General features: G+C 33.8%; 1 protein-coding gene across 1 annotated transcript; it reads left to right on the plus strand.

Moving 5' to 3' along the window:
• Positions 1-459: 459 nt before the first annotated feature.
• On the plus strand, positions 460-12580 carry LOC120157389 (low affinity inorganic phosphate transporter 4-like). The gene is made up of 2 exons (XM_039168527.1): positions 460-737; positions 11020-12580. Exons 1-2 carry the CDS (start codon positions 460-462, stop codon positions 12578-12580), a joined length of 1839 nt encoding a protein of 612 aa, XP_039024458.1.
• Positions 12581-13477: the final 897 nt, after the last annotated feature.

Consider the following 13477-nt stretch of genomic DNA (forward strand, 5'->3'; position numbering starts at 1 on the left):
TGTTTTTTATTTCTTAATAACATTTAATTTACTATTTTTTAGGGTATGCTTTACTCCAACCAAACTTCCATGCACGACTTTAATTACATTTTATTTTAATTAAAAGTTATTTTTTAATTAAAGATATTTTATTTGTTTACATATTTTTCAAAACTCTTTTAATTAAAACTAAAATTATTGACAAATTTTAAATATTTTTAAGGGTGAAAAACGAATAAACAAATTTATTACTTATCAATGATTTTTTTTACAATTAAATATTGAGTACAAAAACTTAAATAAACAAATTTATTACTTATATTTGCGCAATTCTTGTCGATGTTGAGGAGTGGTAGAATATTCATGACGTGGTGCTCATCGACTTCGTTGTGGTCATCCACCTTCATCATTTCATCTTCTTCCAGTTCAAGTGTACTGAACATTACTCCACTACTTTGATTTAATCTTCGAGTGAAAATGATGGAGTATTCAAGGTATTTTACGCCATCATTTACGTCATCGCCTCAAACTGATATTGTCTGTATTGAAGAAGATGATCCCATGGAACTATATCTTCTGGTTCTGAGGAAAATTGTTGTGAAGGTGGCACTTGATCCCACCCACTTCATTCCCACGGTGCTCGACTCTTCATCGATGGTTGATATGCACCATAAGATGAAAATGTTGATGAATGATGATTTTGTTCCATATTTTTCCTTCATTATTTCCCACTCGGACCATGCCACCGGCGTTGTCAAGTATGGTTTCCCATTTTCTTCATAATTTTGGAGGTAGGGAGAAACATTGAAATCAAAATCATCAGGTTATACCTCGGAATGATTAGGAAATCGTAATTGTCTATTTTTCCATTGTTGTATGAATATAGCATGCTTCCTTGGCCAATCTTCACTATGCTTCCCACGCGCATCTATTTTATGCAAATCGTCCATGTTAAATATGGACATTTCTATCGGTTGGTAGAACCCCAATTACCGTAAAACTCTATCGGAGGCATTGATCTCAATAATTGCAAAATGGAGCAATGGTGTTACGGCACACCATGTCTCCGCTCCTTCGAAGAACATTGACGGTAAACACCGTTGGATATCCGACTCATAATAAGGCATCCAATTAAAATATCAAAAGTATTATGTTAGTATAATTAAATAATTAATATTAAAATTTCAAAGTTAATGTAAAAAATATTAAAATTTACCGCATTTCTACCGGTGATATCAGTCCTCATCCGAATATATACTTTGGTTGCACCCGACAACTTTGTATCGGTTATTCGGTGTCGCCATCTAAAAAAAATTACATTATTTATTATCATTTTTAGAATATGTAAATAAATATTATAAAATATCAAAACTTTAAATATAGGAATTTACCTTACGAAAAGAGGAAACTTCATATGAGCGGATGTAATAGGCGTCATAAATGGGATACAAAACCACACCCATGATTGGAGCAAAACTAAACAACCCGCTACGTCCACTTTTTTCCTCTAAATTAAATTTTTGTAATGTATTTAAATTGATAGTTTTAGTATTTTATTTATATGAATACATACTTTGAAGTTGTTAAAATTGAAAAAAATATACGATTTTTCAAATTTCCAAAATATTTTTAAAGTGACGTGACATCCATATCTAGTGTATGGAAAGATATACGGGGATGGCTTTTACATTTATTGGTATCAGAGCTACAGGTTTAGCCGATTCTCGATTGAAACTGAGTTTAATCGAAATAAGAAAAAGAAATTTCATGCCATTAAGATTGTCAAGGCTACTGATATGGTGTCATTAGTGTGTAATTGATGGCACTCCTTACTAACTGTAATATTGTTACTATGTATGTTCTATTAGATATTAGAATCCTCTAACTCGCGTAGAGTGGGGGAACAAGAAATGAGAGAAGGGATTCATAGCGAAAGTTACGAAGCTAATACTGAACAACCGGTTCCATCTGAAAATGCTAATGCGCCTGCACATCAAGGGATGTCAGTACCATAGTATGGAGTTTTTATGCAAGCTCTCAACGCTATGTTGACCCGTTTTCAACCTCCTCCGCCTCCCCCTTCTCCTCCAACACCGAAAAATATTGATCCCAAAAGAGCTGAAGAGCTTGGGAGCTCCAGAGTTCTGGGGAGAAGAGGGTGAAGGTCCTATGGAGGCCGACTTATGGTTAAATGATGATATAATAATGCTAAAAAATCTTCATTGTTTGGATCCAAAAAATTTGGGTGGAGATGTATCTTTACTTAGAGGATCGCTCGAGTATGGTGGTCAAATACTACGATGTATGCAACACCGGAGCAAGTGACCTAGCAATTCTTCCTGGAAGAATTTAAGAACAAGTATGTGGGTAAACAATTCAAATGAGCAATGCTGTTAAAGTTCCTAAAATTGAAATAACGTGATCGATTAGTACACGAGTACGAGGCTGAATATAATAAGTTGAGTCGTTTTGCTATGGAAGTGGTTCCAAATGACAAGGCCCGACGCGATTGGTTTATTGAGAGGTTGAGGCCAAAACTAAAAGAAATGATGCTGGTTTTGAGTTTGCCTAATTTGCAAGAAGTTATTAACAGAGCCAAATATATCGAGAGAGCTCAAGAGGAGACATTAGTAGCGGAACATAGTGTACAGATTGGGAAAAGAGTTGGAATGCCTTCAACTCCCCATTATGTTAAGATAGGCAAGGGCTCAAGTTCGAGAGATACAGACAAAGAGGGTTTTGTTGTAATTTCACAGAAAATAAAATCGTCCCATTCGATTACTGCTAGCTCGGGTAGAGCAATTGGGGAAAGAATTGTATGTCAGACATGTGGAAGAGTGCACCAGGGAGTATGCAGACTTCTTAGTGAAGCTTTCTTTCAATGTGGTGAGACCAGTCACTTTGCCCGAAATTGTCCAAAGAAATCTGGGGACAATTTAGTGCAATCTGAAAGATCTGTGGCAACCTCTAATAGAAACAGAGAAAGTGGAAGATCAAGTGGATGAGATGAATCATTGAAGCGACAAGAGATTCAGGGAGTCGTCAAAATCTAGAATATTACGACCAATGGGGGTCGGGATGATCCAAAAATTTTAATAGGTACTTTTCATCTTTTGATGAGATTGTATTGGTATTAGTTGACCCTTGATCTGTGCACTCATACATTAGTACAAGGTTGACTAGAGCTAGAGGAATTCCTATAGAACCAATCTTGAGTAAAATGATAGCCGTAAACCTTAATGGGTCAGGGTATAAGTGTGAGTGAAAAGATAGTAGACAATTAATAAAGATTACAGGGGCTATGTTATTGGTGAATCTTAAGGAATTATAAATTGATGAGTTAAGATCATTGCGTAAAGTGATATTGATAATGATTGTAAAGAGAATGATGGTTGGTTAAGGCGATAGATACTCAAATAAGAAAAGTAGGATTGTTTGATAATTTCACAATATTGGGAAATTAGAGATGTCTTTTTATATCAATATCTTGGGTTACCTCCAGATCGAGTGGTGGAATTCAAGGTTGTTGGTTATTAAAGTATTGAAAAATGTTTATACGATTTAGTATCAATGAATCAAGAGGAATTATCTTTGTATGATTTAGAGTCGGTAATAGTCGAGTTGCCTTAAAAGATTTAACGTCATTATCGATATAGTGAGTGGTACTAATCACACGAACCTTAATTACTTGTGGAATTGAAGAGAGTGAACATGAGACAGAAAAGATGTTCAGAACCTCTAAAGATGTATGAAGTGATCATTGATTTTACTACAAAGGAAAGACGAAAAATTTCTGGATAAGAATGTTATAAGTAAAAATGAAGAAATTAAGGACTTTTGGAGGTCAGGTTCGACAAATGTTCGTAGTATTGTGGGAGACTTTATATGTCTGACGCACTATTAGAGGAAAAGTTGAATATCAAGTATTTACTAAATTGTTTCAATCAATCTTGATTCATGAATGGAAAATGGGTTATAGAGATATAGAGATTCGATTAGAATTGATTTATGAAAAAGAATCAATACAAATCTGGATTAGAGAAAGCCAGAAAATGCGTAATAAAATGATTCATATGGTTGAGGTATTATGGTAAGCGCATAAAGTCTTTAAATTCGAGGATGAATTTTTCTAAGTAGGATAATTGTAATACCCAAATAACAGGTCAATGACTATATTGAAAAGATTTGAAATTTAAAGATTTATTTTAATAAATGGTAATAGATGAGGAAATGATTTAGAATAGTGTTTTGAACTAAATTGTATCAATAGATGAGTTACGAGGATAAATTTAAGAGGGAAAAATGAATTTAAGATATATATTAGGGATTTAAGAAAAAAGGGAAAGTGAAAACAGTTAGGTTACTCTTCTTCTTCTTCTTCATGTGGTTTTCTATCCTTCATAGCTTCAAAGATCGAAATCAAGCTCCCGAGTCAAGCAAAACTAAAGGCAAAGGAAAAGTATCGGAGTGATCAACTTTGCATTTTTGATATAATAGCGAGGCAATCCAGGTGAGTACATTTAATTATGTACGTATATGTTACGGTAGTCATACTTGTATGATCTATTAATGTAAGTATGGTGATTACCAAATGGCACTAAGTGTGCAGAAAACTTAAGAAATTCAGACTAAGTGTATGAATTTCTGTATGGGCACTTTTTGTGCAAAACTAAAAAATTCATACTAAGTGTATGAATTTCCGTATGGGCACAATGTGTGCGAAATAAGAAATTCATACCAAGTGTATAAATTTCCTATGGGAAATATATGTGAAATTGTTAGAAGTTCATAATAAGAATGTGTATTTCCATATTGGTAGTGGGATTATTGCATGGGCACTATAGGTTTTAACCATATAATATATAATGATTGAAAGGGATAATTTATATTATGAATGTTTATTATAGTAGAAACTGATCTAAAATAAAAGATTCATACGCCTAATTGTACAATTGACAGAAAGGTGTCATTTATTCCAGTTAGATGAAAAGTTAAGTGTCTTTGAGGCCTAACTGTGCATTTGACGGAAAAATATCATTTATGCCAGTTAGATGAAAGGCTAAGTGTCTTTGAGGCCTAACTGTGCATTTGACAGAAAGGTGTCATTTATGCCAGTTAGATGAAAGGTTAAGTGCCTTTAAGGCCTAACTGTGCATTTGACAGAAAGGTGTAATTTATGCCAGTTAGATGAAAGGCTAAGTGCCTTTGAGGCCTAACTGTGCATTTGACAGAATGCCAGTTAGATGAAAGGCTAAGTGCCTTTGAGGCCTAAATGTGCATTTGACAGAAAGGTGTCATTTATGCCAGTTAGATGAAAGGCTAAGTGCCTTTGAGGCCTAACTGTGCATTTGACAGAAAGGTGTCATTTATGCCAATTAGATGAAAGGCTAAGTGCCTTTGAGGCCTAATTGTACATTTGACAGAAAGGTGTCATTTATGCCAGTTAGATGAAAGGCTAAGTGCCTTTGAGGCCTAACTGTGCATTTGACAGAAAGGTGTCAATTATGCCAGTTAGATGAACGGTAAAATACCGTTGAGTAAAAGAATAATGGTCTAACTGTGCATTTGGCAGAAAGGTGTCAATTATGCCAGTTAGATGAACAGTTAAATACCGTTGAGTAAAAGAATAATGGCCTAACTGTGCATTTGGCAGCAAGGTGTCAATTATGCCCGTTAGTTATGCATTTGGCAGAAAAGTGTCAATTATGTCAGTTAGATGAACGGTTAATTACCGTTGAGTAAAAGAATAATGGCCTAACTGTGCATTTGGTAGCAAGGTGTCAATTATGCCCGTAGATGAACGGTTAAATACCGTTGAGTAAAAGAATAATGGTCTATCTGTGCATTTGGCAGAAATGTTTCAATTATGCCAGTTAGATGAACGATTAAATACTGTTGAGTAAAAGAATAATGGCCTAACAGTGCATTTGGCAGCAAGGTGTCAATTATGTCTGTTAGATGAACGGTTAAATAGCGTTGAGTAAAAGAATAATGACCTAACTGTGCATTTGACATAAAGGTGTCAATTATGCCAGTTAGATGAACGGTTAAACACTGTTGAGTAAAAGATGAACGGTTAAATACCGTTGAGTAAAAGAATAATTGCCTAACTGTGCATTTAGCAGAAAGGTGTCAATTATGCCAGTTAGATGAACGGTTAAACACTGTTGAGTAAAGGATTAACGGTTAAACACTGTTGAGTAAAAGAATAATGGAATCGCTTTGCATTTGACAGAAAAGTGTCAAATATGTAAGTTAAAGGAAAGACTAAATACCTTTGGGTAAAAGAATAAAGGAATTATAATGTATTGTGATAGGAATGGTGCATAAGTGATATGAAGGGATGATATAAATATATATATAAATAGTGAACAACAATGCATAATTAGTATGAATGGATGTTATAAAGGAAAACGTAAACATATCTTAATGGACATGAAAGGATTCCTAAATGAAAATACAAAATGGTGTATTAACAGTGTTTAAGGTTCCGCAATGATGATTATAAAAGATACATGATCAATTGGCACCTTGGTGCAATACATGTATAGTATTTTCACAATTAATGTACACAGGGAAAATAAAGAATAATGAGGAAACTATACAAAAGGATAGGTATGATGGGTATACTAGGAATAATTTTCATGATGGGATGAAAGAATTATGGTTTAACTGAGATGAGCTTAAATGGTCTTTATGAATGATGCAATTTAATTCTTCATTCAATATTCATAAGATATTGTCGTATAATTGTAATATATTTACAATATTATGTCGCACTAATTAAATACTTAACGTGTGTTGATTTCACGCGTAGGTAAAGGAAAATATTAGTTGCGTAAGGAGTGCATCAGTAGCAGCAACTTTCATCAATTAAAGGGTTGACTCGTCAGTAACGTTAAGACAATCTTATTCTTTTTGAAAACTTAGTTGGCATGTAATGGAACTAAATTAAATATTTTGTAATGTATTTAAATTGATAGTTTTAGTATTTTATTTATATGAATATCATACTCTGAAGTTGTTAAAAATTGAAAACAATTATACGGTTTTTCAAATGCCCAAAATAATTTTAAAGTGATGTGACATCCATATCTCGTGTACGAAAGGGTATACGGGAGATGGGTGTTACAATTCATATCTGCAACCCATTCATGACATCGGCTAGAGCCTCCTTTCCTAATAAATTTGAAATAACAGTATTTCGCGAGTAAGTGTTGCGAAGCACCAACGACATACCATTAATAAGAACACCAAGTTGATACACGTTATCTTCCAATGTTATCGTCACTTCACCACAAGGAAAATGAAACGTATGTGTTTCGGGCCTCCAACTCTCAATCAACACTGATATCAGTGCCGACATCACCTTAAATACGTGAAGAAATGTCGCTCCATATAATCCGAATTGTGAAAGATATATCATCATCCGCTTATGTGACTCTTCATTCGTCATTCCTCGATGACGAATGGCTCATTCTTCTCGCTACAATTTGAAAATAAATTATTTAATACAATTACACAAATAATTATTATTAATACTATAATTTTGTCAAAACTAAAATAAAATTAAACAAATTAAATTTACCGTAGTCAAATCGGTTGATGAAATATGAAGATCATCAAGACATAACATTTCTTCTCTTGAGGCCATTTTAGCACATGAGTTTTTACTCTCAATATAATGATTGAATCCAAGTGAAAAATCAATCTAACCCAAACCTCTATTTATACTACTCTACCCAACGGCTATAAACAACTAGTTTTTTCAAATTGAAAATAGCCGTTGAGGCTCGTCACATCGGCGTGACGAGTTCCATTGAATTTTTAAAAAAATTTTGATCGTTCAACAACGGTCAAACCAACAGTCAACAAATTCAAAATTATACCTGTTGAAGCTCGTCACGTCGGTGTGACGAGTCACTTAAGATGACACGGCCCATTAAAAAAAATATACCATGGAACATGTCACGTCGATATGACGAGTTCCATAGACACTGTATCATTTGCCGTAGATCCTAAATTAAAATTTCGAGTACCCTATTGGGCTAAATAATTCGCCCGCTTGAATTATTGGGGTAAAAAAACCAACGTAGTTGTGCACCACTAAATTATACAAAACTCATCGTTAAAAATTATTTTTTTTGGTAAAATGGTATAAGAGGTTCCCATACTTTTAGAAAAACTAATGTGACCCTTGTATTTATTTTTCTCTCAATATGGTTCTCCAATTTAGAAACTAAGCCTAATGTGGCCTTTTGATCAATGTTTTTCATCGTTGACTATTACAATGTTGACGAGGCCTTTAACGGTGTTGATGTGGCGATCCATGGTGTTGATATGGTAGTCCACGATGGTTGATAACGTGACGGATAACATGGCAGCTCGACTAAATTGGTAACTCAAACATGGTAGATGGACTATCACATCAATATCGTGGACCACCATGTCAGCACTGTGAAATGCCACGTCAACATTGTATCAGTCAAACGACGAAAAACATTTTTCAAATGGCCACCTTGAGTTTATTTTCTGAGTTGGAGGGCTACATTGAGAGAGAAACTAATACGAGAGGCACTTTATTTTTTTCAAAAATACAGGGACATCTGATGCCTTTTTACCTTATTTTTTTGTACCCAATTTAATAAATTTATACATTCGAGTCAGGGGGCAATATCTACAAATAGTTTCAACACCATTTGATAAAAATATAATTTCATAACTTCTAGTTTTTAACATAAATATAAGTTTGGTAAAAAATGAATCAAATGTAGAAGCTGGTTCAAAGACCTGGTGTTGTGTTTGTATCTTTAAAGTCTTAGATTTTATTTCCCTTGATGACATTTTACTTTTCTTAATTTTAAATATATTATAATATAAATAAAGATCAAATTAATAGAATATATAATTTTTAAGAATTAAAATTATAATTATACCAGATTACGTCATACTTTTTTTTATTAAATCAATAATAAAAAAATTAGCAACAAGTGACAAAAACAAAAACAAAACGTAACGTGATATATGATTTTGTCAAAAACAAAAGTTAGATTATCAAAACAGAAACATGAAAATAAGTATGATATCAAATATGTAGTTTAGCCTAAAATTTATATTCTCAAACTATTCAGCAAATGTAATATATTGATGTAGTGGTTAAACAATTTGGCTTATCTAGGGGACTTGAATTTGAATCTAAGTGTAATCATATGACCTTATTCTTTTAATTTTTTTCCCCAACCAATTAGTTAAGACCATATGTCACCACAATATGAGGACACACGTTACTAATTAAAATTTGTCTAAGTGACAAAATGAAAATGGAAGTAAATAACGGTGATCAGTTAATAAAAAAAATCGATGATTAAATTTATTTTTTTCAATGATGTAACCTATCCAAAAAGTATAGCACTCCATAGTTAACTATAATTACATGAATTTTTTTACTAGATATGAATTGGGTAAAATACATCATTCGTCATTGAATTTATTCTCTCTTTCTTATTTTACTCATTGTACTTTCAATTTTTCTAATTAATTCACTAAATTTTCGAACCGTTCTTATTTTGATCACTCTGAATTATTTTATTATTATTTTCATATGATGTGACCTTTATTATTATTATTTAATATAAAATAATTTAAAATATTAAAAAAAATAGAATGTGAGTGGACGCCACTGTCAGACGTCGTTGACCGTCGTAGATGGCAGTCATTTTATCCCAAATTTCATGTGTCGGTTCGCCTCGATCCCGTGAGTTTGAATCTAGTGGTTGTTTCACTGGAAAATGTCCCAACACCCGTAAATCTCGACTGAAACATTTCAACTTCCTCACTTTTGATCTCCACTTCCACGGAATTCGGAGCAAGTTCTGACAAAATGAAGGTCGGATTTGGACTCAGCTCGGATTTGAACTTAGTGAGTAAATTAGAAAGATTGAAAGTATAGTAAGTAAAATAGGAGAGAGAGTAAAATTTAGTAAGGAATGGTGTAATTTACCCATATGAATTCCATAATCGATAGTATGTGAAATATAATTTTATGAGTTAATTGCATCATATATCCTTAAAGTATGACCCACATTTTAAGTTAGTCCTTAAAATTTTAAATATTCTAATTTCATCCTTATACTATGACTATTATTCTAAATAATTTCTCAAATTTTTGAACATGTCAATTTCACCCCCAAACTATGACCTTCATTCTAAATTGGTCCCTAAACTTTTTGAATATTCTAATTTCATCCCAAACTATATGTATATAATAATCACATCCTTGTTAATACAATCGTTAGGACAAGTTATAATATTAAATGTTTGAAAAAATAAAATTTAAACTATGATTAAAAGTAATTATATATTTGAATGAATTTGGGGATGAAATTAGAATATTCAAAAGTTGAGGACTAATTTTGAATGAGGGTCATAATTTAGGAATGAAATTAGAATATTTTAAAAGTTTAAAGACCAATTTAAAATGAGAGTTATAATATAAGAGCATATGACAGAATTAACTCAATTTATATACTAGTTTTTGTGTAGGTAAAGAAATCAAAGAAAGCGTACGGTAGTAGTGATGCAGCTGTAGAGTTATAGGTAAATTTTTTATTTAATTATTAAATCATGTTTCGATCATTTATTTTATTTAGTGGATTTAGTAATCTAAAATTGTATTGTTTTTTATAAAAGTTTTAGATTTAAATAACTACTATCAGTAAGTTATATACATTGTTAATGATTAAAAAATATTTTTAAATATATATTATCTTATAATTATTATATGCTGCTATTAAGAAAAAGAATTATTGATAGCAAAATCCTAGATAAACAGTTCTATTTCAACAGTATATTCCCAAATTCCTGTCATACAAGTGTGGTAGAATATCCTTCAGATTCCTGTGCACTTTCTTGTTTTAACCCCAAACCCTTGGTATCAACGTTTGTAGCCTTATATTTTGCATGGTTAAGACAGTCCCGTATAAAATGAGTCAGCTAAGACGCAAAATCTGCAACCAGAAGGTGCTGATAAGCAAAGCTCAGAAAAAGAAAAGAGAAGAATTGCGTCCGAAAATATCTATCGGTGCTTCAGGCTCTTGACACGGCCAGAACACAGTGGTACCATGTGAAAGCTATAGTGATAGCGGGTATGGGTTTCTTTAAGGATGCATATGATCTGTTTTGCATCACGACTGTGGCCAAACTCTTGGGCCGACTGTATTACTACGATCCTCAGAATCCATTGAAGCCAGGAAAGCTCCCTAATGGCATTAACAACATGGTTACCGGTGTTGCCTTGTTTGGAACTCTAAGTGGGCAGCTAGTGTTCGGTTGGCTTGGTGATAAACTAGGTTGTAAAAAGGTGTATGGGATCACTCTTCTCGTCATGGTGGTTTGCGCCATTTGCTCTGGTTTGTCATTTGGATCCTCCTCCGGATCTCTGATTGGAACCCTTTGTTTTTTCAGGTTTTGGTTGGGCTTTGGCATTGGTGGAGACTACCCACTTTCCGCCACAATTATTTCCGAATATGCTAACAAGAAAACTCGAGGGCCGTTCATCGCAGCCATGTTTGCCATGCAAGGGGTAGGGATTATATTTGCAGGTTTAGTTTCTATGTGTCTTTCGGCAATATTCCTTGAGCTGTACCCAGCGTCGTCATTCAACGTTGACCCTATCTTCTCAACCCAACCCGAGGCAGATTATCTATGGCGGATTGTGCTGATGTTCGGTGCCTTACCGGCTCTCTTAACGTATTATTGGCGGATGAAGATGCCAGAAACCGGTCGCTACACTGCCATTATCGAAGGGAATGCGAAACAAACGGCGGCTGATATGGGTGGGGTTCTTGACATTGAATTCCAAGTTGAAACAGACAAGGTTTCTCAATTCAAGGAAGCAAACAAGTACCCGTTATTATCTCAGGAATTCTACGATTGGCATGGGCGTCATTTGATAGGTACGATGACCACATGGTTCTTGCTGGATATTGCTTTCTACAGTCAAAACCTAACCCAAAAGGACATTTTTCCGGCTATGGGTCTAACTAAAAATGCTCCTCAAATCAACGCCATTGAAGAAGTCTTGGATACCTCACGCGCCATGTTCTTCATCGCTATGCTCGGCACATTCCCGGGCTACTGGTTCACCTTCCTTTTCATAGTAAAGCTTGGCCGATTTACAATCCAACTAGTCGGCTTCTTCATGATGTCATTTTTTCTTCTGTATGGGTTGACGTTCTTTTTTGCCAACTTTGGACCCAACAGTACCACATTTGTGCTCCCGGCGGAGCTATTCCCTACAAGGCTGCGGTCGACCTACCATGCGCTCAGTGCGGCGGCGGGGAAGGCGGGAGCCATGATTGGGGCTTTCGTGGTTCAAACATATACGTTGGATGACAATGTTAACCACATCAAGACCGCCCTCATAATCTTGGCCTTCACAAATATGTTGGGATTTGGTTTCACTTTCCTGATACCGGAAACCAAAGGGCGGTCTTTAGAAGAAATTTCCGGCGAAGATGGCAGTGGTCGTCAGAATGAGACTCATACGGTCACTAGGAGATCCGTTAGTTTGCAAGGAAGCAGCCGGTTGGAAACTCATTGAAGGCTAATTTATTAAGCAGGCGAAAGACGTCTATTTTAGGTTGATTTTGTTTGATTTTTCAGTATCTCAATCGGATGTTCTATGAATAACAACTACGATCGATGTAGTCTTTTGCCATTATATTATTTCAATGGGATTTCCTTCTCCGCCCCATATGTAAACATAAATTATAAATATAAATGTAGTCCAAATACAAAATATAAATACAAATTTAGTTAAGTTACAAGCCTTTACAGCTCCTTTTTCCTTTATGGGAATATTTGAAAATTATTAGAAAGCAATCTGTGTCCCTCTCTAGTTTTTAACATTTTGTGAGAATATTTATGCTAATTATTTTTTAATAGATTTATGCTAATTGTTTAAGTCTCATCAAAGTCGTAAATTCAAATATTAATATGGTCCGTTGTAAAAATTTATTACTTCATAAATTTAATTTTATTAAACAATAAATTATTTATTGGTTTTTAATTATAAAACTTAAATTTATAATAACCGTTTAAGATCAAAAATGGAGTTTAAATTAGTTTCTATTTTCAGTTTGGAATTTTTAATCGTAATAAAAAAATGAGTTAAACACCAAAAATTTATTTAAAATTAAGGTTGAAAGAGTGATTTTCAACCTAACCTCAAAAGTTTAAATTTATAGATTTTGCTGTGGAAAATCCCTTTTGAGTGAAATGATATTTTTATCCTTAAAAGGGCATTTGGATCAAGAAACGTTTGGTTCAAAAACATTCTCACCGAAGATAATGAAACATTGCCTACAGTGTTTTTTCCCCCTTGCATTTCCAGGAATCTCATTTCTTATGTTTTCTTAAGTATTAGACAATTTTTTCTCTTTTGGACAATAATACCCCTGAAGTAATATAATTATTTTAAAATGATCCTTTCTTTTGT

This window comes from Hibiscus syriacus, unplaced genomic scaffold (genome assembly GCF_006381635.1).
Source record: "Hibiscus syriacus cultivar Baekdansim isolate YM2019G1 unplaced genomic scaffold, ASM638163v2 tig00111253_pilon, whole genome shotgun sequence".
NCBI lineage: Eukaryota > Viridiplantae > Streptophyta > Magnoliopsida > Malvales > Malvaceae > Hibiscus > Hibiscus syriacus.